The 21902-nt window shown below is 46.7% G+C and overlaps 1 protein-coding gene across 1 annotated transcript in view; it reads left to right on the forward strand.

Moving 5' to 3' along the window:
- Nucleotides 1-21902, forward strand: part of FBXL13 (F-box and leucine rich repeat protein 13) — a 396865-nt gene that overhangs the window by 135771 nt on the left and 239192 nt on the right. Inside the window, exon 7 of the mRNA XM_073573638.1 lies at nt 3643-3747. Coding sequence (XP_073429739.1) covers nt 3643-3747 — 105 coding nt within the window. The remainder of the gene's footprint in view (nt 1-3642; nt 3748-21902) is intronic.

Consider the following 21902-nt stretch of genomic DNA (forward strand, 5'->3'; position numbering starts at 1 on the left):
GTTCAACACTGATACCAATGGCCATATAAAACCGCAATCTTCCACAAACAAAATTAGCGTAGTTCTCAAAACCCACACAAAGTATGTTTAACAGCCATTGTGATTTACAGAAGAAAAAGCAGCAATGTACATATAACAAGAAAAAAGTCTAGATATATACAATTGTAACTATTTATGTAAAAAGCACCATACAATGATATCCAGATATCTCAATTGTATATAAAATATTGAAATAGTATGATGATAATCAAAGCACTCATTTTCTCATATATAATATGACATCATTCAGTCAGGACATAGCCCCGCAGAAAATAATCATAGTCAATTTCATTATTGATCATTATATCAAGAGAGTGCAATATGTCATCTCATCTAATTAAGATACAAAATATCATTTAATGTGCTATATATCCAAACATTAAAGTTAAAGCACAAAAAATAGCTAACACACAGATGGCTCTGCAAAATCTGCATGACCAAAGGGTCAGTATAAAAACTGAGGGAATTTTTTTCCTTTTTCTTCAATTCCATGTCCTGCATACAAACAGGTGATTGTTTCTCCACCCTTCACTCCGCGGTTCCAATTCGTGCGCCCAGAATGAACCCCGCAATATATACAAGAATTCATGCTAAAACCTGTCCTCATCGACTTCATTTGTGGTTTAAATCAAAATTGCCGTAATATCAAACTGACCCACAGGGTGGCGGCGAGTGAGATTGATTTTTTAGACATTAAGATCACGTTATGTGGGGATGGTGCAATTCAAACTGACGTGTTCCGGAAGGAAACGTCTGTCAATTCTTTACTGCATGCATCATCTGCCCACAATGCATCAACCATTCGGGCCATTCCTGTGGGTCAGTTTTTGAGAATGAAGCGAATATGTTCCACCAATGAGGTCTTTGAGGATAGGGCTCGGGATCTTGCCCAGCGGTTCCGTGATCGTGGATATAGTATGAGAAATATTAAATCGGGCTATTCTCGTGCCAGGAGGACTCCTCGCCAACAACTTCTTGACTCTAAACAACATGCCGGTTCTGTGAGGGAACAACCACTGAGGTGTATTATGACCTACAATAATCAGTGGAATAAGATAAGAGAGATCATGGGAAAACACTGGTCTGTTTTACAAACAGATATCACATTAAAGGGAATCCTGCCCGATAGACCCCTTCTGACCGCTAGAAGGGGAAGAAATTTGAAAGACTATCTCGTAAGAAGTCACTATGTGGCTAAATCCACTAACCCTTTTTGTGCCAGACCCCAGAGGTGGGGATGTTACCCATGTGGCACATGTTTGGCCTGCCAAAATATTGTTAGGGCAACCACTTTTAAGGCGGCCGATGGTGGTATGGAATACCATATCACAAATTATATCTCTTGTAGCACCACATATGTGGTATATTACGCCACATGTGCATGTAACTTGATCTATGTGGCACTCACCTCTAGGGAGCTTTGCACTAGGGTTAGGGAACATGTAAGGGACATAAGGGTGGCAAAGGAGATCTCAGATGTCACAATATTAAAGACTATCCCTCGGCACTTTAAGCAAGTCCATAATTGCGATCCACGGACCTTTAAAGTTAAAGGGATTGACAAGGTACATCTTGGTACTAGGGGTGGAGATTATAAGAAGGTCTTAGCCCAGCTAGAGTGTCGGTGGATATTCACTCTAGGGTCCATGACACCTTATGGACTCAATGAGAAGCTATCCTTTGCCCCCTTTTTGTAATGTCAACATGTCTTTCTGGCTTTTTATATGTGTATGTATATATAAGGAAAACATTTTTTTGTTCTTGTTTTTAATTGCTGTTTTTTATTTCACGTTTTTTCAGTGTACAATTAGCATGAATTCTTGTATATATTGCGGGGTTCATTCTGGGCGCACGAATTGGAACCGCGGAGTGAAGGGTGGAGAAACAATCACCTGTTTGTATGCAGGACATGGAATTGAGGAAAAAGGAAGAAAATTCCCTCAGTTTTTATACTGACCCTTTGGTCATGCAGATTTTGCAGAGCCATCTGTGTGTTAGCTATTTTTTGTGCTTTGACTTTAATGTTTGGATATATAGCACATTAAATGATATTTTGTATCTTAATTAGATGAGGTGACATATTGCACTCTCTTGATATAATGATCAATAATGAAATTGACTATGATTATTTTCTGCGGGGCTATGTCCTGACTGAATGATGTCATATTATATATGAGAAAATGAGTGCTTTGATTATCATCATACTATTTCAATATTTTATATACAATTGAGATATCTGGATATCATTGTATGGTGCTTTTTACATAAATAGTTACAATTGTATATATCTAGACTTTTTTCTTGTTATATGTACATTACTGCTTTTTCTTCTGTAAATCACAATGGCTGTTAAACATACTTTGTGTGGGTTTTGAGAACTACGCTAATTTTGTTTGTGGAAGATTGCGGTTTTATATGGCCATTGGTATCAGTGTTGAACTTCTCTTCCCCCCCCTCTTCACTCATTTCGCTTCCTTTTCCTTCCTATCCGTGCCTCTTTGTAGGCCGTGTTATTCCATCATAACTTTCCCTTCTCTTTGCCAATACCAGAAATGGCCGCCGCGGGGTTGCGCATGCGCGGCTGGTCCCGTCGTGAGCGGGCGTCCCGGAAGGCGTCAGCACCACCTGGGGCGGGACAATGACGTCAGGAGAGTGGCATCTCTCCTTGTCCCTCCCACAGGTTATGACGGCCGGAAGTGACGTTCCGCGACTGGGGCCCACCTCTCATGCGCTCACATCCTCCCGCGGCGATGCTAATTTCAGACACCTGTGCTATACATATTTTATCCCCCGCACATTCAACAGCACCACATACGCCCCCCGATGAAGCCCAGCGCGAAACGTGCGTAGGGGCTCTGGGGACTGGACACTCCGCACATTTATCTCCTCTATGGGTAAGCTTGGTGGCTAACTATTTTTTCTTCCATACTTTTTTGCACACAGCATTTTATGGAAGTTTTTGTACGAATTCCCTATGCCCTTTGGCAGTAACCTTAATATATGGCCATATGTGAAACTTTGCAGCATGGGCATGGGTTTCCATGTAGACTTGGGATTTTTTATCCTTTTACCATTGTACTCACCATATATGTGCGGCGATTCCATTCCTCTATGTCATCTCTGTTCCCTGATCATATTGATTGTACTTTTTAATGTACTTGTTTTGCACCTGTACTAATAAAGAGCAAATAATTTTGATACTATAATATAATTAGTTGAATTTTTTGGCGTTATACTCCATTTCTATATAGGTTCATATACTTCTAAAGGAGTTGCCTCCCTATTTAGCCATTTTGAACGTTCTTTTTTCTAGATAGAAAAAGTACTATGTTCATTGATATGTTGGATTATGTAAAATTAGGTTAGACTTATGTATGATCATTAGACATCTCTACATCTGAGAAAATTAAAAGCCAACAAGTTTAGGATTTTTACTACTACATATTATTATAGTGCCACAGTAGCTAGATAATTGTTCTTTGTTCCATATTACTATCAAGCCTGTTTTTTTTGTGGGGGGGATCACATTTTTACAAATATCTAGTTCTTATGAGTACATCATTTCTACATTAACAATGACATTATTTTATATTTATTTACAAGCGTTTGGAAAGAGGCGACATGGATGATTTGGGAAATGAAAGTTCATCTGCTATGAGAGAAGGTGAAGATGATATTTCTCAACTACCACAGAGGGCTGTTCTTAAGGTACAAGTACTTTTTTTAAAATTCTTTTCTGTTTCTAAAATTTCCATAGAAAAAAATCTGAGAATGTAATTTACATTATTTTGCATGTAGCAGGTTGTTTTTCTGTGCCTTCACAGAAACTTTTCTTTTGGTCATAGTGCTGTAGAAAACATATCGCACACAGATGGTACACACATCAATGTGAATCAATGTGTTTGTTCTCATGAATATTTTTCCAATTGGACCATCAGCATGTGTGAAAAAAATTATAGTATGTGCTGGTTTCATATGGTTTTTTTGGATGAGAATTGCCTGTATGTTTCTATGGGTTCCACCTCTCCTCCCAAAAAACAGATGCAACACAAACACCATTTGTATGGGATCCATTTTTAACAGATCCATTTCAATTATTAACATAGGAAACATTATCTATCCTTGAAAAATTGTCATACTGATGGTATATGGCTGACATTATGGATGAGTTTTTTCTGGGTGAAATATGGATGATTCTTAATATGGTCATGTGAATTTATTCGTAGACGTTTGTGGAGCGCCCTCACTCGCCAGGGCCGTGGGGTACTCGGTACCGGGCCGGTTTATCTCCTCAACGGAAGTTGTCATGGCAGCAGTGACCCGGTCCGTGGCCCTGGGGCTCCATTGCAAAAGGGGTTGTTTCCGTGTGCTTATGATGGTGAACGTTTATAAGCGATTCGTGACGCCACCTGTGGTGTTCGGCAAATGTTAGCCGACGCTGCAGACAGATCCTCTGGGACAGATGGTGTAGTGCAGCAATGATGTTATAGCCCTTCACAGGCAGGGCTGTAGTCCCAGGGCAGTGTAGGTGAAGTGACACTTAGATGGTGTAGTGTCGGACGCAGGCGGGATGTAGCAGTGTCGGGCAGGCTGGCGCAGGAATAAGTGGAGGACACCAGGGCATATACAGTAGTTCCAAAGCTTTACTCACAGTCTGTTGTGGTACAGGTGCCCGCATCCGTGCCGTGTCCTCCAAGTTAGGAGCTCAGCCAACTTCCAGGCAAGATGAAGTACTCCTTTCCAACACTCCGCAAACATATGTGCCTTTTCTGAATGTCTCCCTCTTAGCGCCTTTGAGTGAAGTACTCACAGTACTGAGTTACACTGGAGTTTGTCATGCTCGCCATGCCTGTCATGTCCGCCGTGTCTGTTTTGCCTCAAGAACCCCTGGAGCGGTGTGCACGCGCATCTCGTGTCTGCTATCCTGCATGTTCCCTAGAGCAGTGTGCACACACACCTCATGTCTGTTGAGCTGCAGGATGCCTGCGTTTCTGCTCTGCCTTCTGTGATCATCTCGTCATGTCTAGAATCCCTGATCATGTGTCCTTCCTATGTTCTAGCATAGGCTGGTTCTGCATTCGTCTCTGCATGTCTGAAACCCTGATCATGTGACCTTTCCTAGGATCCTGCACTGTCCGGTTCTGCAGTCGTTTCTGCATGTCTGAAACCCTGATCATGTGACCTTTCCTAGGATCCTGCACTGTCCGGTTCTGCAATCGATTCTGCATGTCTGAAACCCTGATAATGTGACCTTTCCTAGGATCCTGCACTGTCCGGTTCTGCAATCATCCCTGCATGTCTGGAATGCTGATCATGTGACTGCGCTCTGTGATCCTAGAGGATCTGAACTGGAAGCTCTTCCCTGGTCCTGACCCGGAAGTGGTGGTGCTATGCCCTATATCAGACCACCCCTTCCTATGCTCAGGGCCTGAGTATTGTGTTACTTCTCTGCATGTCTGCTTGGTCTGTGGGGTTGCTCCCTCTATTCTGTGCCCTTGCACTCTGCTCTGTCGTGCGTCTCTGCACACGCTCCGTGCTCGTATTCCGTCTCTTGTCTTGTGCTTTGTCTCGTGTTGTCCTCCGTGCCCTGTTGTCCTCGCTACGTCTTCTTGTTATGTCCGTTCTGTACCCTGTCCCTGGTGTGTTTTCCTACACGTGCAGGCCTCCGCTCTGTACCCTGTCTAGTCCCAAGGTTCTCCCTTGGCCCGGCTCTAGGGTTCGGCCTACGCTCCGCTGCTAGACTCTGTCCCTGTCCCTATCGTCTGTCTACACGTGCAGGCCTCCATTCTGTGCTCTGTCCCTGGCGTGCCCCTCGGTACGTGCAGGCCTCGCCTTGTACTTTGCCCCTGGCATGTCCTTTGCATGCGCAGGGTCCTGTCTACTACTCTATGCCTTGTCTCTGATACTTCGTGCACTCTTGCACTTTTCGTACTAGGCTTTGCCGTGCTGTCTGCACGCGTCTCTGTCCTGTATCTTTGCCTAGTCCTGCCTTGTGGCTCCGTGCCTCCGTGCACGTGCCTGGTCGCCTGTGCCTGCCTGGTGTGCCTCAGCCAAGCCGCGTCTAGCCGTGCTCGCCTGTGTGCCTCAGCCGTGCCCGCTGTCCAGTGCTATAGTGGTCTCCGGCTGCGTGGCCGCAGCGGTGCCGCCTCTTGTCGTGCCCGCCTGCTTATGCCATTGTCGGTACCACCTGCCGGTGCTCCCAGCTGTGGTCTTCGTGCTCCCTTGCACACACGCTGGTTCTCGCACTGTGCCTTTTCGTGCTACTCTTGCACAAAGCATTTTGCCTCTTTTGCTCTGCTCTGAACTCTAGTTTGCCTGCCGGATTCCGTAACCTGCCGACCGCTGCCAGAGGTCCGGACCTAGATGACTGCGGCCTGATGTCCGGAGCTGATGTCCGTAGCCTGATTCCTGGACCCTGTCGGTCGATGCCAGCACCCCGGATTCCGATGCCATTGAACCCGTCTCTGGCGTGCCCTCGCACGTGCAGGCCACCGCCCTTGTGCTCCTTCCTGGCGTGCCCTTGCACGCGCAGGCCTCCGTCCTTGTGCTCCTTCCTGGCATGCCCTTGCACGCGCAGGCCTCCGTCCTGGTACCCGTCCCTGGCATGCCCCTTGGCATGCGCAGGTCTCCGTTCTGTGAATTTGATCCTGGCGTGTCTCCTTGCACGCACCCTGTTTTGTCTCCTAGTTTGTCTGCCGGATTCCTGAAGCCAGCTGACTAATGCCGGAGGTCTGGAGCCAGATGTCTACACTCTGATGCCTGGACCCTGTCAGCCCTTGCCAGCCTTCTGGAGTCCGATTCCTCGCACCCTGCCTTGGACTTTGGCATGCCCTGGCACGCACCTTGTTATATGGATTCTGTGTGTTCACCTTTTGCACCAGTTTTACCTTGAAGAGTTCCTCATGCCTTGGACCTCGGCGTGCCCTTGCACGCATCTTGCTTTGTGTTCTTTGTGTGTTCACCTTTGCACCTGTTGTACCCTGAAGTGTTCCTGAATGAAGTTTACTTGAACTAATGCCTTGTTCGTCTTGTCTTGCTTCCTGAGCCGGCCGTCTGGTCCAGCAGCCGTGGTGGCTCACCCCCTTGGTCTTGCCCCTGACACTCCCTGTATAGGGGGTGGTTCCTCACTAGGTCAGCTCGCCCTAGGTGGGTGGGTGCCACGGCCCAGAGGGTCCACTCATTCAAAGAAAAACGACTCAGCGTAAGCTGTCAGATGTCCTCCTGTCAGATGTTCCTAAGAATTCTACTTGTACGGCAGACAGCTGTAGCCTGCTTCAGGGACTCCTTCTACCTAGTCCCGGCTCACTATAGATGCTGTTGTGCCCCCAAGTCTTGTGTGGGAATAAAGTGGTGACAACTTCTGTTCCTCCGGTGTCTGCTGCAGGACCTATACAACCTCGGGGACCGGACCCCGGCCTTGCGCTTATAACTTGGGAAGGTGTCTCCTCTAACCCTGGTCCTTGTTCTCTTATGCTCCTCACGTTCCGTATCAATCCTTTCTTTCTTATGGAGAGTCAGGCTTTCTATCAATGTTCCCCATCTTGTGCCAGCGGACCCAGATCACTGAGGTCGGCTGCAGCACTTCCTTCATCCATCCCACTCAGGGGGTCTCCTTTCACAGACTGACCTCTTCAGACTCCTGTGACTAACTGACTAAATCCTATCCTCTTCCCGCTCTTTTAGTGCAAACTAAACTCCACCCGCCTCCCAGCACGCTTCATGTTCCAAGCAGGGAGCCACCAAAGGGTGCTTTGCTACACTACTATGTTGTGTGGGATGCAGGTGTTGGAGTGTGGTCAGGTGTCTCCACCTTACCTGAATAGTGGGGTACCACACCTCAGGAGGAGGTGCAGTACCTCTGTGGCGACTGAACCCTCAGGGGCGCCACATTTGCTTAAAGGGAATCTGTCACCCATTTTTTCGAATATGAGCTGCCGGCACCGCCATCAGGGGCTTATCTACTGCATTCTGTAATGCCGTAGATAAGCCCCTGATGTAACCTGAAAGATATGAAATAAGAGTTAGATTATACTCACCAGAGGGGCGGTCTGGTCCGATGGGTGTCGCAGTCCGGTCCGGCGCCTCCCACCTTCATACGATGCCATCCCCTTCTTTCCTTCCTGTCGTGGCTCCTGCGCAGGCGCTCTGCTCTGCCCTGTTGAGGGCAGAGCAGAGTCCTGCAGTGCACAGGCGCCGGGCTGTTAGAAAAAGGGAGGCACCGAACCGCGACACCCATCGGACCAAGACCGGGCCGCCCCCCCGGTGAGTATAATCTAACTCTTCTTTCTTATCTTTCAGGTTACATCGGGGCTTATCTACAGCATTACAGAATGCTGTAGATAAGCCCCTGATGTCGGTGCCGGCAGCTGATACTTGAAAAAAGGGTGACAAATTCCCTTTAATTTGTTTCCTGGAGTAACTATGCATCTTTTACCTGTTGTTTTACAGTTGGTAAAATTTGTCTTGTGTGGTAGGATCCCATATTGTGGTTGGTGCACACGCTGTCGAGGTGTGGCTCCTTTATAAAAGTCGCAGAAGTCATGCATTTTCCCCGATTTCTGTCCTAGCATTGACCACTACTTGGGTCGCTACCCGCTTAGGCCTGTTTCACACATCCGTTTTTTGGCATCCGCCATCCGTTTTTTGCATCCGTTTTTGTGTGAAAAAACGGTTCCGTTTCCGTTTTACCACAAACGGATGCAAACGGATCCGTTTTTTTTTACGGATCCGCGGTAACCGCTAATGGAAGTCTATGGGACCAAAAAACGGATCCTCCAAAAAAATGGCGGATCCGTTTTTTAACGGAAAACGTCGGATTTGGACGGATTTTAAAAAATGGAAGTGTGATCCAGGCCTAAGTGGTATACTGCTACATGACATCTATTAATTTATGTAATTCCTGTTCCCTGAAAACTCCATCCCCAGAACTCTTTAAAACTTACAAAGATGTTTTCTCCAGTGAAGTGTTTTCCTCACTACGAAGTTGAAAGCTGCTTCTCTTTTAAATGTATGTTTAGACTGCGCAGTGTTGTTTTTCTGTCCAAAAATTCTGAGGTTTTGGTTCTATAACATTATATAATTCAGCTGGAATTTGTGATCTGGTTTCTACTTTTTTTTTACTGCAGTATTAGTATACACTGATTATCTTATTTACTTTACCTTTATAGCACCATTTATTTCCACAGCACTTTACAGACATTATCTTCACTGTCCCCATTGAGACTCACAACCTAAATTCCCTTTGCGGTGTGTGAGGAAACCCACACAAACAATGGGAGAACATACAAACTCCTTGCAGATGTGGTGGGACTTGAACCCAGGACCCCATCGCAGTAAGCAAAGGCTGTGGAGTCGGTAAGCCACACCTCCAACTCTGGCTTCTCAATTTCCCTGACTCCTGACACTACAGCACTGCTTCACTAGTGAGCATGTACATAAAGTGTAGAACAGATTAATCTCAACTAAAAGCCGAGATCTTTAGATCAGGAATGGAACAGACATTTATAGGACATTTTATATTTTTTCCAAATTTTTATGAAAAAATATTCACCACATATTGCATTGAACTACTGTACCCAATTTATTATATATTTTAGGGTTATGACTCTGTCCATTTTATGCCAACTCCACCAAAACGGACACCGGCTCCACGACTCCGACTGCAAAATCTACAGTGCTAACCACTGAACCACCGTTCTTGCCTTTATGTAAATGTTGTGAAAAAAAATTACTGAATCACTTGAACTGTAATTATCCAATTTGCTCTTCACATTGGTGGGAGAGATTATAAGTTATTACATGTCTGTCTAGGTCAGGGCTGGGGAACCTTTTTCTGCCAATGGCCATTTGAATATTTAATCATCCTTGGTGGGTCTTACAAATCGCGCTAACACTGCCCACAAAGTACTGGCACTGGTATCACGATGTAATCTTTCACTGCATGCACCTTTGTGTTCAATTATGAGTGCTAAGTACATGTGCTCACAGAGCAAGAAGAAATTAAAGGTTCGTCAGCCGTCAAAACGAAGCTGCAGTCCCCAGGAATCTGCCTGGGGACGGAGAAAAGGTCATTGCTGGCAGTAAATGGCCATTTACCTGAGGTTCCCCACCTCTGCTCTAGGCCAAGAGTCTCAAACATGCAGCCTGCAAAGCAATTTCTTATTACCCTCAGCGACTCATGGCATTTTTCCTCCAATTTTCTCCTGATCCTTTCATACCTATTGTGATAGAGTGGCTCACTCGGCTGGACACAGAGGTATAACCGGAACACTGTGTCTTTAAGAAAATGCTTGTTTTATTAAAGACAGCATAAACCAAGCTTGGGAAAGTAAACATGGCCCTCTGTGTAAAACAAAGAAACAAAAAGAAACACAGTCCTTTTCCTAGCGGGGATCAGCCCGCTCACAGGCAGCAATGTCCATGGTTCAGAATTAGAACACACTTTCCTGGAGTGCTCTCTTTCTAGGCCCTCACTGAACACTGAAAGCTTTGGCTGTCACCCCAGACGATGTGACTCCTCCATCATGTGATTGATCACATGATCTCAACATCACACAGGTCCTTTCAGGACACTGTAGGTGGAGATACGTGGACATTCTTCCTCCCGCTCTCTGAATGTCCACTAAAACCAGCCCATAATATAGCTTGCAATAAACCGTCCCAACATGTAATGTGCTGGAGGAAACTATTCTAGTTTTACGTCACTGACACCATCATGCGCAGTGACACGTATCTCCCCTCCATCACTTCACCAGTGACTCAGTCACTTATTCCCCCCTCTGCCCAAAGCCTGGGGGTTTTGGCAACTTCACTGACTAAGCAGGGGACCCTGAACAGGGTATCTGCTTTCCCATGCAACCTCCCTGGCCTGTGCTCCACATGGAAAGTGAAGTCCTGGAACGCCAGAAACCACTTAGTTACCGGGCATTCTTCCCCTTCTTTATTCCTCATCTATCTCAGGGGTGCATGATCAGATATTAGCCTAAACCTTCTGCCTAACAGGTAATATTTCTCCATGATGGCATAGTTCTTCTCACAGGAGAGTTTCCTACTTGGGTATAGAACTGAGTGTTCGTCACCATCTATTACCTGGGACAGCACAGCTACTAAACCGACTTTGGAGGCATCCTTCGTGAAGTCTGGTGTGACCAAGACTGGCTGTCGGCACAGGACGAGTTTCAACTCCTGGAATTCCATCTCCGCTTCAGAGGACCATTTGACCATTGTCGACTTTGTGCCCTTGAGAAGATCAGTTTGGAGGGCAGCTATCATGGCAAAGTACAGGATAAATCACCGATAATGTCCCACAATTCCCAGAAACGTCCTAACCTGCTTTTTGTAGAACGGCTGTGGTGACTTTTGGATTGCTTCCACTTTGCCTATTTGCGGCTTTATCTTGCCCCTTCTAACGATGTAGCCCAAGTACTTCACTTCCTCTTTCCCGAGGGCGCACTTCTTTGGGTTTATGGTAAACCTCACGTTCCTTTAGTGCATCGAGTACCGCCTGGACCTTCTGCAGGTGACTTCCCCAATCCGGGCTGAAGATCACAAGGTCGTCCAAGTAAGCAGCGGCTGTTAGCACCATGCCAGATCCCTCCTTTGACAGGCAGGTTCTCCGGTGTGTTGCTTCACTTACCCATGCTGCGGTCGGTTCCACTCTTCCTCATGCTCTGCATGCTCCCAGCAGAACTTCCAGATGTGTCCTTAGGTCACACGCTCCTTCCCTCTTAAAGGGCCAACACCTGCACTTGCTATTTCCTCCCCAGCCAATGGTTGAGAGGCATTATATATATATATATTGCTTCCTCTCCACTGGGGAGGTGTTTGAGCAACTTTCCTGTTTTGCAGTCTAAGTTGTGTAAGGTTGCATACCAGTCCGTGCTGCACTCTGGTGCAAATCCTGCCTGCTGCACTCTGGTGCAAATCCTGCCTGTTGCAATCTGGTGCAAATCCTGCCTGTTGCAATCTGGTGCAAATCCTGCCTGTTGCAATCTGGTGCAAATCCTGCCTGTTGCAATCTGGTGCAAATCCTGCCTGCTGCACTCTGGTGCAAATCCTGCCTGCTGCACTCTGGTGCAAATCCTGCCTGCTGCACTCTGGTGCAAATCCTGCCTGCTGCACTCTGGTGCAAATCCTGCCTGCTGCACTCTGGTGCAAACGCTGTCTGCTGCACTCTGAAGCAAACTCTGCCAGCTGTTTCCTCCAATCTGTCCTCTGTGTCCAGCTGCTTTGTGTCCAGCTGCTGCGTGTCCATTGGTCTGTCCTGGAGTAATAACTGGCGTTCATTTGGAACCAAGTCTAACCTCACCAACAGAGGCTCTAGTGAACAGTCAGGAGTTTGCGTAATCACGCCCCTCCATGCTCTCCACGGTCCGTGGCACAGTGGCTCCACAAACCACGTCCGTGACAGTTTGCTCAGGCCATGGAACCCGCTGAACCCCGGATCCTGTCCGTTGAGACCATGTATCAGGAGATAGAAAGACACACAGAGCTGTCTATACAGCTGCAGTTCTTAACCACTAAGTTGGAGGCCTTAAACATCCCTCCAGAGTTCCAGCATGTTCAAGCCGCTGTGTCTTCTCCAGAGACTTCTCAGACAGTTTGCCTAGTTCAAGGTCCAGGTCCCGACTCTCAGCTTCGCCACGTTTTGACGTCAATCCGAAGCTCTGCCGCGGGTTCATCAATCAGTGTCGGCTACATTGTGAACTTCTTCCGCACCACTTCCCGTTGGACCCAGCAAAAGTTGCGTTCCTTATGTCGCACCTTGGAGGCGAGGTCCTGGCGTGATTGAACCCATTATTTGAGAGAGAGGATCCGATCATCTCCAATTTCACTCAAGCTATGTCGGACTACATTCAGGAGAATTTGGCCAGGGGGTTCATTCAGAAATCCCCCTCTCCTGCTGGGGTCTGGTTTTTCTTCGTTAAGAAGAAGGATTGATCACTCCCACCCTGTATTGATTATCGAGGTCTCAACCAGATCACGGCGAAAAATAAATACCCTATCCCACTGATTCCTGAGTTGTTTGGCCGATTAAGAGGTGCCATGATCTTCAACAAATTAGACTTAAGAGGCGCCTACAATCTAATCCACATTCACTGGGGAGACAAATGGAAGACGGCTTTTAACACCAGGGATGGACATTATGAATACTGAGTGATGCCCTTCAGTCTCAGTAATGCACTGGCAGTTTTTCAATAATTCGTCAACGACATCTTCCAGGACCTGCTTTATTCCTGCGTTGTCGTGTATCTGGACGATATTTTGGTATTTTCCCCGGATCTGGCCTCCCACAGACAAGCAGTCAGGCAAGTTCTTCAGCGTCTTAGGGAGAATTGCCTCTACGCCAGGTATGAGAAATGTATTTTTGATCAGTCCTCTCTTCTCTTCTTGGGTTACATTATCTCAGATACCATACTCAGGATGGATCCTGAGAAAGTCTCTTCCATCCTTAAATGGCCGCTGCCCATGGGAGTCAAAGCAATACAGCGATTCCTTGGCTTTGCTAATTATTATTGGCAATTCATTCCTCACTTCTCCATGCTGACCGCTCCCATCTCTGCTATGATCCGAAAGGGAGCCGATCCAAATAACTGGTCCTCTGAGGCTGAAGAGGCCTTCTGCTCTCTCAAACGGTCCTTCTCCACCACTCCCATCCTGCACCGCCCAGATTTGAACAAACAGGTCTTCTTAGAGGTGGATGCATCCTCGGTAGGGGCTGGAGCTGTGCTCACTCAGAAGTCCTCCTCGGGTCGCCGCGTAACCTGTGGTTTCTTCTCTAAGACCTTCTCCACTCCTGAGCGTAACTACTCCATCGGGGACCGGGAGTTACTCGCCATTAAAGTGGCTTTGGAGGAGTGGCGATACCTGCTGGAGGGTGCAGTCTATCCAGTGGTCATCTACACAGACCGTAAGAACTTGGCATATCTCCAGTCCGCCCAGAGACTTAATCCATGCCAAGCTAGGTGTTCTTTGTTTTGTGTCCGCTTTAACTTACTTTTACATTTCAGGTCAGGTGACAAGAATGTCAGTGCTGATGCCCTCTCTCGCTCTTTTCTGTCCAAGGATCAAGAGGAGGATCCACAATTTATCATTGAACCGTCCAAGATGGTCACTGTCACTCTGGTCAGTCTGTCATGAATTCCCCCAGGGAAGACCCTTGTGGCTGAATCCGAGAAGGAGCAAATTTTGTCTTGGGGTCACTCGTCCAAGGTGGCTGGTCACTCGAGACAAAGGAAGACTCTACAGTTGATTTCTAGCTACTATTGGTGGCCATCCATGAGGAGGGAGACCTATGCTTACGTGGCTACCTGTCCGGTTTGCGCCTGCAATAAAGTCCCCAGATTACTTCCTACCGGTTCTCTCCTGCCTTTACCCGTACCATCTGGTCCATGGCAGCACATAGCTATGGACTTCATTACAGATTTGCCAGTATACGAGGGTTGCACCGTCATCTGGGTAGTCGTGGATCGCTTCTATAAAATGGCACACTTTACTTCGTCTGCTCTTCCGTCTGCTCCTGAACTAGCTGACAGCTTCATCAAACATATTTTCCGCCTGCACGGATTTCCTTGTCACATTATCACATTATGTCCAATCGAGGTTCGCAGTTCACTTCCAGATTCTGGCAAGCTCTCTGTAAACATCTGGATATCGCCTTGGATTTCTCATCGGCCTATCACTCCCAGGCCAATGGGCAAGTGGAGCTTGTCAACCAGGTCCTGGGCAATTACCTGTGACACTTTGTCAGTGCCCACCATAATGATAGGGTGAAATTGCTTCCCTGAGCTGAGTTCTCGTACAACAATCACGTTGGTGAGGCCTCGGGAGAATCTCCGTTTTACATTGTGTTCGGTCTGCAACCAGAGGTTCCCCTCCCAGTGACGGTTCCTTCTGATGGCCCTGCGGCAGATGTCCTCTCCAAGGATTTTGTGAAATTGTGGGAGGACACCAAAGCCACTTTAGAAGTATCTTCCGCCCATATGAGAGACATGCAGACAAAAGGCGCCTGGATCCTCCATGTTTCCACCCTAGTGACAAGGTATGGCTCTCGTCCAGGTGCGGCTGAAAGTTCCTTCTTACAAGTTGGGTCCTTGTTTTATCTGGCCTTTCGAAGTGTTGAAGCGGATCAACGAGGTCTCCTATAAATTGAAGCTGCCTCCCTCTTTATGGATTCCAAATTCCTTCCATATGTCTCTACTGAAGCCGGTCATCCTGAGTCCCTTCTTCAAGAATCCCAGTACCACGCCCATGCCAACTGTCTCGGATGATGTTTTTGAAGTGGAGAACATCTTAGCCATGAAGAGGGTAAGAGGCAAGACCTTCTTCCTCATTGACTGGAAGGGATTTGGTCCCGAAGAGAGATGCTGGGAGCCGAAGGAGAACATTCACGCTCCGATTCTCCTTTGGAAATTCTTCGATTGAATGAAGAGGAAGAGGCGTAAAAGGGGTGGTACTGTTATCACCACGCCGGATCCCTGCTCTGACAGGCAAGGGTCTCTGGCGTTTTGCTTCACTTACCCGCGCTGCGGTCGGTTCCTCTCTTATCACCACGCCGGATCCCTGCTCTGACAGGCAAGAGTCTCTGGTGTTTTGTTTCACTTACCCGCGCTGTGGTCGGTTCCTCTCTTCCTCATGCCCTGCATGCTCCCAGCAGCACTTCCAGCCATGTCCTTAGGACACACACGCGCTTCCACCCTCTTAAAGGGCCAGCGTGTGTACTTGCTATTTCCTCCCCAGCTAATAGTTGAGAGGCATTATGTATATATTGCTTTCTCTTCACTGGGGAGGTGCCTGAACAACCTTCCTGTTTTGAAGTCTAAGTTGTGTAAGGTTGCATACCAGTCCCTGCTGCACTCTGGTGCAAATCCTGCCTGCTGCACTCTGGTGCAAATCCTGCCTGCTGCACTCCTATGCAAACACTGCCTTCTGCATTCCTATGCAAACACTGCCTGCTGCACTCTGATACAAACACTGCCTGCTGCACTCTGATGCAAACTCTGATTGCTGCACTCTGATGCAAACTCTGTCTGCTGCACTCTGATGCAATCTCTGCTGCATTTTAATATAAACTCTGCCAGCCGCTTCCTCCAGTCTGGGTCCAGCTGCTGCGCGTCCATTGGTCTGTTCTGGAGTGGCAAATGGTGTTCATCGGGAGCCAAGCATACTAATATAAACTCTGCCAGCTGCTTCCCCCAGTCAGGGTCCAGCTGCTGCATATCCGTTGATCTGTCCTGGAGTGGCAACTGACGTTCATCGGGAGCCAAGTCTTAATTCACCATCAGAGGCTCTAGTGAACAGTCAGGTGTTCGCTTAATCACACCCCTCCAGGCTCTCCACGGTCCGTGGCACAGTGGTTCCACAAACCATGTCAGTGACAGCGGCGTACATCTTGTGTGGCACTAGTATCTGGTCTATAGCCCTCTGGAAGGTAGCTGGTGCTCCTTGTAGTTCGAATGGCTTCTGGGTATATTGAAAGCACCCATCAGGTTGTAGAGAAGGTCGTCTTCTCTTTGGCACTTGGAGACAAGAGAATTTGCCAGTATCCCTTTGTTAGGTCCAGGGTGGTGATGTACCTGGCTGAACCTAGCCTCTCAATAAGTTTATCAACCTGGGGAATCACATATGCGTTGAACTTGGACACCTCGTTGAGCTTCCTGTAATCAATACAGAAGTGCCACTCTCCAATTGGCTTCGGCACCAGGACAGTAGGGCTGGACTAGCTGCTCTTTGACTCCTCGATGACACCCAGGCTCAACATTCTCTTCACTTCCTGGGAAATCACCTCACGGCGAGCTTCAGAAATCTCAAACGGCCTTTGGTTCACCCTCATATGTGGTTCAGTCAGGATCTCATGCTCCACCACCTGTGAACATCCTGGTGTTCCCGTGGATATAATGTACACCCACGTGTTTCCCCGGGATCAACTGATGGAGAAGTCTGGCCCTTATCATTGTCACCAAACTTAGTCCAGTCAAAATACGGTTTGACCCGGAACAAATTCCAAGAAAGCGTTTTATGATTTTTTTATTACTATTATATGTGGGGAACAACATATTAAAAGTTTTCCAAAAATTGATCACCACAAAGGTCCTAACTAAGACGTCATAAGACAATGACAGCCATCGCACTAAAACTAACGAATATTTCCCTATTTCAAAGCTGTAGCTTTAGGTTACAGAAGAGTTTGCATTTTGTATACTATATATTTTCATATAACAATTTTTATACAAAGTTTTATACTAACTACATGGACAGGCGAGGTCATGATGTCATCAAAGACGTCATGACATATATGTACATTTCTAGAAATTATAGAATTAATACACAGTGCATTTTATGACCTACTTCATCACTGAATAAGCGTGTCAGGTCAATAGTCACTATTTTCATCATCAGACACTGCTTCCTCACTCATATTGTCACAATGCCCTTCTTGACATGGTCCGCATACCCGTGAACAGGTAAGTCCGTGTCTTTTGCAAGTGCACCGAAGCGTACTACAACCTCGAGAACAATTGCAGTGAATTATTTTCAGAAGTGTTTCTGGCGCGGGTGAAGTATCCATCATCACTGGAACTAGACTGTTGTTCTGCAATTCCCATCCCCATTCAGTAGTGTCCATGGCCTCACCATTGTCCATCCAAAGCATCACTTGGAGGTAACTCCGAAGGGCATGATACTTCGTTGCAGAGGAGGTCGGTGGCAGTCGTTCAGGTGTAACAAAGATTTTGGCTGAACCAACTTTTTTGCAGAGAGTAGAATACCTCATTGCAGACAGATTGTCTCCAGGTTTGCCCCCGAACAATGCCACCATCGCTTTACACCCAGCGTCTTCAATCTCAGCTCTGTTTTTGTTAGGTGTGGAAAAGATTTTAGCACAGCTATTTAAGTCTCCCTTCAAAACCTTGTGTAGACCGAGTTTTTTTCCGATTCCAAAAACCGCGGAAGTGGTATCGCAACCCGTGAATGCATGAAGGAACAGAAGACTGCTGCAGACATGGTTTCCCAGGAACTTCTTCATAACCTTAATGTCGTATACTGTTGCAGGACTCCCTTTATCCGAGTACAGCTTGTTGCCATCGCTGGTTGACGCGTGATGAAGTAACAACACCAAAAGATCTGTATCTTCGCCAATGAGACTAGAACTTTTGTTGGATGACATTGACACTGCTGCCTTAACAATCTCCACATCTGCATCCCCCTCTGATTGTATTATGTGGCAACCGCTGTCATTCATGCGCTGTGAAACGAGATTGATAAGAGACTGTTTGTTCTCCACATTCTAAAGGAAGTCCTCGTTTTTCCCGACAAATTTCGTTCCTTCAGCAATGTTCACTTTGTTACTTGCTCGTTTTTTGCCCTGTCGCTGATGGGTAATGTCCTTAGTGTTTGGTCCTCCAATGTAACAATCAAATACTATCGTAGCCTTACCATAGTGCTTTAGTGTGAAAGATGCATAGTCTTCAGCGACTGAACAATATGTCTTTCCTTCTGACCACTTCAGTCGATGGAGAAGAGAACCTCCGTCAAGAACATAATGTTCCACCTCTGGTACATCCTTGAGTACTGCGTCATCTGAACTCTGTTCTTTTATAGCAGCCATCAGTTATGCTTTGTTTGGTTTGTGTAAGAGATGTTTAGCCTCAAAGAGGGATGGTGGGTATGGTGAAAGTTCATAGGCCATCACCTCATCAAGGGAAAGATCATCAGTTTGAGACACCACAAGAAACCTTTGGAACAAAAGAGCGGGGTCTATTGTTTTGTCCTTAGCAACGTCAATAGCCTCACTGGATGCCAGGGTCTTGGCTTTCATTGACCGCTTGTACTTAACTGAAAACAGTGATTGACCCTCCATTGTTGCCACTTTTTCTCTGCCAATGGTGAACAGGTTATGGACATTCACATCCTTATTTGCATTGACACCGGTGATAATGTTGCGAAGAGACACTTCATCAGAGAAAGGTGAAAAGGTCTCAAGTTTATCTGCAATTTTCTCTAGGTCTTCACGATCTCTTCTCGTCCTTGACATTCTTGCCTCCTTGTGTTGTTCACTGGTGACAAAGCTCTGCCGAGTGAAACCCTGCATTGCATCACTGTAGGAAGAGGACACTGGCACAGACAGAGTCCACAAGGCCCTCTGATATTCGGACATTCCACTTCCTCTGGTGAGTCCTCCTGCAGTTTTTAGGGAGCCCATCAGAGCTTGCTCGATGACTAGGTCGCAACCCAGGCCTGCCCAGTACTGATCAGTCCGCCTTACAACATGCAAGCCATTCATAAATCTATGGAAGATTGATGGCATATCATCTTCCAGAGTGGTCATAGACTGGAGGTAAAGGTAGGCGGCCTTCACATAGTTCCCATGCCCAGCAGCTGCAAGAATGGGCAGACATTCGGCTACAGCATGAAGGTGCATCAGCCAGGATCCTGTACGATCGGCCTCGATAAGCTCCCTTGCAATTCCAACCATCTGTTGGTAATTCAGCCATAGTTTACTGGTGCGAGAGTGAGCGGATAGTCCGTTTCTTTTGGTGGACAAGAGGTGGACAATTTCACTAAGGCAGGTAGAAGTGATGACCGAATTCAAGTCACTCTCCCCTGTCAGTGTCCGAGCATACAACTGCTCAAGTTCTTGCAACAGGTCTGCAAAACTAGGATGGTCGCAAAGTACTTTGTCTGCAACTTGCTGAGTAAGACACTGATCAAGGAAGAGATGGCCACGAACTGCACGCTGAACTGCCTTTCCAGTCATGATGTGTTGCACAGCATTGTCACCGTAAATTGTTCCCAAGATCTCTTTGATTCCACTCCCATCCATCAACATTCCTATGGAACCCATAAGATTCATCAATGTGTGGAAGCTCCCGAGCATCAGGACAACATCTCGAACCGGGCTGTCTTCAGGCACCTCATGTTTGATTTCTGACGCTTTCCAGTAGAGTGGCAGATCGAATGTAACAACTGCAGCGGATCGGTGTTTATCAGCAAGGTTGCACAGATACTCAAGAGTAGAGAAGATGCATGACTTGTCTCCGGAATACATGTCAATGATGGGCAGGAAGATTACCGAAGACGACCCCGGATGATCACAGTCTTTATGTAGCATGTGCATCATTCCATTCCAGCTCGGTGCAGGCTGTTTGAAGCGTAAAGACATCTCCCACAATACATCAACACGATGGTCAATGGCGTCGAGAAATGGCAAGGACTTGAATTTTATGTTTCAGTGAGTGTGTTTTGCGAAACGGTATTCCCTTACATCAACTCTGCTTTGTTCAACTATCTCAAAGTCCGCAGTCTTCCGTCTGAGAACAGTGCGACTGACTTTCCTTCCTGGAGTCACAGTAGCTACCATCCCCATGCCGTGCCCTTCCCATCTAACGTGATGATATTATGATCGACGTTGTCCGCAGCGAACAGCAGTGCCGTATCCAGTCTGTCTATGGTACCACCGAGTACATCCTGGCCAACAGAAGCGGCAGCGTTTTCCTCGAATCGCTGAACTTCCGAATATGATGAACAATATCCCATGGCTGAGAAACTGTTTACAAGAAATCGAGACCTGAAATGATGATGGAGCTGGACTGCTAACACAAGCTGCAATGAAGTTACTACAGCCCTGGGACGTACAGCCTGAACAATTGATTGTCCAATGCTTGCGACCTTCCTGTGAATGTCCTTTCCAACGAAGAGGGTTTCAAGCAAGCAAAGCAAACCCAGGGGGAGATAATCTAAGGCAGACTGACATTCAAGCGAAGAAGTCTTTGGATATTCATCGGTTGAAGATGGGATCTTAGACTTGATATCGCTCTTGATTAGTTTGGCCGCAGTCTCTATGATGGCTCTCTTCTGGGCTTCTTCATCCATTTCCTGACTACGGAAATAGTCCCTCAGGATTATTCTGGTCTTTTCACGGAACGTTACAATGTTAGGCAACCCTTCACACTCTGCTATGAATAGCGAATCGCCATACCTCTCCTCCAGCCTATACCTCAGCCATTTATTACTATAGGCAGCACTGTCTCCTTCTACAAGATACTCCGTCATTTTCTTTGCAAGATCTGTGACAGTCAGTTGCTCTTCATCGTTGTCCTCGAGAAATGCACACATTCTCAAGAATGGATGCTCTTGGTCCATGTTCATCGGCCTCCCTTCCTTCCACGGTTACTTTGTAGTAGATCCACCACCATGACGCATAGGAATTCCGTAATTTGTCCAAAAGTTAATGTCACATGACCGACGATACGGACAGTCTGCAGCATGTAAGTCCCTCCAAAAAAGTACGCGATTCTCCCTTGAATGGTGATTGCCCAGTCATCATTACGCTGTTTGCAATGTGACAAGATGGACCTTACAAATCTATCCGTTTTAACAAAGCTATAGTCATCGAAATCACTACTAGATCTTGTCTTCACCACTTCATGTCCAAAGAACAAACACTGCGTCGTGCTATCATAGGATCCAGTAGACACCCGTGTACCTCTCTTGGTAGGTGAACGATGAACGGAAGTAGCTTTCTTATGCAAGTCTATTTGCTTCTTGTTTATGTAGTTCATACGACATCTCTTGTGCACCACTGCTCCAGCAGCTACCACAGTGCTAACGCCCCTCTCAGTACTAGCTTTATTCATCCCTTCAGCTCCTTTCGTACCAATCACCACTCTTTCTCCGTCATCTTCTACTTCATGGCTGCATAAGGGGCAAGTTTCTTGACTTTCCATCATTCTCAGCTCTGTAAAAGAAGATAAATAAATCGTTAAATAATAAATATAATAATAGTAGTAATTGTAAAAGAAATATGATAGACACTGAAAGGCGAGTCGCATTTAACATTTTACAGCTTTGGCGGCCATATTCTTTGA

This window comes from Dendrobates tinctorius, unplaced genomic scaffold (genome assembly GCF_039654945.1).
Source record: "Dendrobates tinctorius isolate UK_male_01 unplaced genomic scaffold, ASM3965494v1 ptg000035l, whole genome shotgun sequence".
Taxonomy (NCBI): domain Eukaryota; kingdom Metazoa; phylum Chordata; class Amphibia; order Anura; family Dendrobatidae; genus Dendrobates; species Dendrobates tinctorius.